The sequence below is a fragment of the Eptesicus fuscus genome, chromosome 4 (assembly GCF_027574615.1).
Source record: "Eptesicus fuscus isolate TK198812 chromosome 4, DD_ASM_mEF_20220401, whole genome shotgun sequence".
NCBI lineage: Eukaryota > Metazoa > Chordata > Mammalia > Chiroptera > Vespertilionidae > Eptesicus > Eptesicus fuscus.
Window position 1 is genome coordinate 69,630,746 of NC_072476.1, and position 4,076 is coordinate 69,634,821.

General features: G+C 45.0%; 1 protein-coding gene across 1 annotated transcript; it reads left to right on the top strand.

Moving 5' to 3' along the window:
• Positions 1–266: 266 nt before the first annotated feature.
• LOC114229928 (complement receptor type 2-like) lies at positions 267–3,303 on the top strand. Its single transcript, XM_054714341.1, is given in 7 exon segments — positions 267–534; positions 537–893; positions 896–1,781; positions 1,783–2,000; positions 2,003–2,202; positions 2,204–2,954; positions 2,957–3,303. Coding segments are annotated over 7 exon segments (3,027 nt in total).
• The last annotated feature ends 773 nt before the right edge of the window (positions 3,304–4,076 follow it).

The following is a 4,076-nucleotide window of genomic DNA, read 5'->3' on the forward strand; positions in this document are numbered from 1 at the left end:
CGTTAACTTTCTTCATTGGGTGTATTCCTCCTCCTTTTGCATTTAGGAGGGAAACAAAAATACAATGGTCATTGAACGTTGTCTCAGTTCTCAGGGATTTAAAATTCTACAGTTGAGCTGCCTCCTGTTCCAGCCCTGCCCGCCTGGAGCTGCTGGAGGCTTGTGGGTCTCTGATGTATCCCACCGCCAGGGCATGGGCGCCAGGGCCTGTTCTGGGTTTTCTTGGCTCTCAGATTTTCTGTGACCCTCCCCTCCTCCTATCAAAAATGGTCGGAAAGACAGAGAAAAACAAAAATGGTCTGAAGAGTTATATTTCTGGCCCCATACCTCTTAACACTTTGGTGAGGTACAGCTGTTTCTACAACTTCCATATCACTGGAGAAAATAATCTTTTTTGTGTAAGTAAAGACCAAATGAAAGGAACCTGGGATAAAACTGTTCCTACATGTGAATATTTCAATAAAAGATCTATTTGCTCTGAGCCCATAGTACCAGGGGGACACAAAGATAAAATATCTAGACCACCATACAGACATGTGCATTTACCTATAATGCCAACTTCACCAGGAAAGGAAACAAGACTGCTTGGTGCCAAGCAAATAAAACGTGGGGGCTGACACCACTACCAGCCTGTGAGAGTGATTTCCCCCTGGAGTGTCCACCACTTCCCATGATCCCCAGCGGACGTCCCACAGGAAAGAACGTTGGCTTCTTTGTCCCTGGACTGTCTGTGACTTGCAGCTGTGAGCCCGGCTACTTGCTTGTTGGAGAAAAGCCCATTCGTTGTTAGTGTTCACGAGACTGGAGTGCTGTCATTCCACAACGTGAAGAGGCGCAGCGTGAAGCTCCAGGGCCATTGCTCAATGAGAAGATACAGGGGCTCCAAGTCATCCGGTTGGTGTAACTGGGACCCTTTCCTGTAATGAAGGGTATCGATTACGAGGCCAACCTTCTAGTCAGTGTGTAACTGCTGGACAGAGAGCTTTATGGACTAAGATGCCAGTATGTGAAGAAATCCTTTGTCCACCACCTCCTCCTATTCTCAATGGAAGACATACAGGCAACCTTTCAGTGAACGTTCCACATGGAAGCACAGTCACTTACACTTGTGACCCGGACCCAGAAAAAGGAGTGGACTTCATCCGGATTGGGGAGAACACTATCCGTTGTACCACTGATAGTCAGCAGACTGGGACCTGGCGTGGCCCTGCCCCACACTGAGAACTTAATATTCCTGGAATTCACTGTCCACCTCCCCAGATCCTAAGAGACCAGATGTTGTCTGGGCAGAAAGATCAATATTCATATAATGACACTGTGATATTTGATTGCTTGTTTGACTTCACCTTGAAAGGTAGCAAGAGACTAAGGTGTAGTGCCCAAAGCACCTGGGAGCCATCTGCACCAGTCTGCGAGAAAGAGGGCCACGCCCCTCCTAAAGTCCTCAGTGGGCAAAAGGAAGATAGACATGGGATCCGCTTTGAGCCTGGAACATCCATAAAGTACAGCTGTGACCCTGGCTATGTGCTGGTTGGCGAAGAATCCATACATTGTGCCTCTGACGGGGTGTGGACACACACTGTTCCCAAATGCAAAGTGGCAGAGCGTGAGCCTCTAGGAAAGCATCGCTATAAAAACCCCCAGGATCAACTGATTGGACCAGATGTTAACTCTTCTTCCAATGAAGGGTACTGGTTAGGTGAGAGTGTTTATCAGCTGTGTCAAGGCACCATTCCTTGGTTTATGGAGATTCGTCTTTGTAAAGAAATCACTTTCCCACCGCCCCGTTATCTACAATGGGACACACACAGGGAGTTCCTCGGAAGACTTTCTATATGGAACCACAGTCACTTATTCATGTAACCCTGAGCCAGAGAAAGGAGTAGAATTCAACCTCATTGGGGAGAGCACCATCCGTTGTACAAGCAATGGTCAGGAGAGGGGCATCTGGAGTGGCCCTGCTCCTCTCTGTAAACTTTCCCTCCCTGCTGTTCAGTGCTCACTCCCCACGCTGCAAATGGATACCAGATATCGGGCAAGGAAGCCCCATATTTCTACACCGACAGTGTGACATTCAAGTGTGATGATGGATTTACTTTGAAGGGCAGCAGTGAGATTCGTTGCAAAGCCAATAACACCTGGCATCCTGAAATACCCATTTTTGAAAAAGAAGCACCGTGTCAGCCTGTGAGAGAAGATGTTCCAAGAGCTTCCAGTTGATTCGCATGTGATTCTAGCTAATACATCCTGTCAAGATAGGTACCAGGTGATTGGGCATACTTACCGGAAGTGTGAAGATGCTGAGAATGGGGTTTGGTTCCAAAGGATTCCACTCTGTAAAGCTATTCACTGTCCACCTCCACCAGTGATTAACAACGGGAGGCACACAGGTGTGATGGCAGAACACTTTCCATATGGAATTGAAATCTCTTATGAATGTGACCAAGGATTCTCTCTTCTGGGAGAGAGAATCATTCGCTGCATAAGTGATTCTGAAGGGCATGGATCTTGGAGTAGACCTTCCCCACAGTGCTTAAAACCTCCTCCTATGGCCCATTGCCCTAACCCAAAAGTCAAACATGGATACAAGCTTAATAAAACTCATTCGTCATACCCCCACAATGAAATTGTAATAGTTGCCTACAACCCTGGTTTCATCACGAACGGCAGTGACTTGATTAGGTGCCATCCCGATAACAAATGGGTGCCAGGTATACCAACTTATATCAAAAAGGCCTTCGTAGGATGTCAACCTCCATTTAAGATCCCCAGTGGGAATCATACTGGTCGAAAGATAGCTCGATTTTCTCCTGAAATGTCAATCATGTTCAGCTGTGACGAAGGCTACCTGCTAGTGAGAGATGCACTCCTTATTTGCACACTTGGGGGCACCTGGCGCCAACCTGCCTCTTCCTGTAGAGAGGTAAACTGTAGCTCCCCAGAGTATATGAATGGAATCAGAAGGGGCTGGAGTCTGGGAAAAAGTATCAGCATGGAGCAGCGGTTACTTTGGAGTGTGAAGACGGATATACCCTGGAAGGCAGTCGCCAGAGCCAGTGCCTGGAGGATCACGGATGGAACCCTCGCCTGGCTGTTTGCAAATCACAAAGCTCACTCACTCCTCTTGTTGGTGGTCTTTCTGCAGGTTGTCTATTTCTTCTCTTCTTGATTGCTGCCACCTTATACATGATATCAAAACACAGGGAATGCAATTATTATACAAATAAAAGCCCTACAGAAGGTGATCTTCATTTAGAAACACGAGAAGTATATTCTATTGATCCATACAACCCAGCAAGCTAACCAGAAAATAAACAGTGTGCCTTCTTGCTTGGAATCCAGCGGAACATGGGTTGGAAGGAAACCATTTGAATATCAGCAAGCCTATTTGTATGGGGTCAACATCACTGAAATGATTTCATAAGCTGTAATGTCCTATTTGCAGTTATTCTCAAGCAGAACAAAGAAAGTTTGCTTGACGATAAAGGTGGGAGCCCAGTTTCACTGCCGCATGCTCTTCGAGGGCTTTCTGAAGCCTTCCCTGTGATGTGCCTGGAGCCAGGCTATGGCTGTAAGCAATTACAGAGCTCTGATGCGTCACCTTTTTGAGGCAGACACTGAAATGAACTATTTTTATATGTAGACTCTTCCTTGTTTGTAATCAGCATATTTACAGTTACCATATTCTTTTGGTTATAGTGTGGTTTTAATTATTTAAGCAAAGTATGGAGCATTTCCTGTGGTTATGAATGGCATAACTTTTTTGGGAAGTCCAATTTTACTTAATAGATTCCTTCTCAGATATGACAAAATATTTCACTTCTTTTTTCTCTTGGCTTGAGTCTTTCTCACAATATATTGCCTTGGGTTATTGGTTTTTTGGCAAAGTTTATTGATGTTATTTGTTGCCTTTCCTCAGTCACTCAGTAATTCTAATTTGCACAATTTTTTAAAGTTACGTGAGTCAAGTTTTAATTGTAACGTTTTGGTGTACCATGTACACTTTAGGTGTTTCATTGACAGTTTTGTCAGAAGCTCTAGTTGCTTATAAAATATCATTTAATAATATGTACATT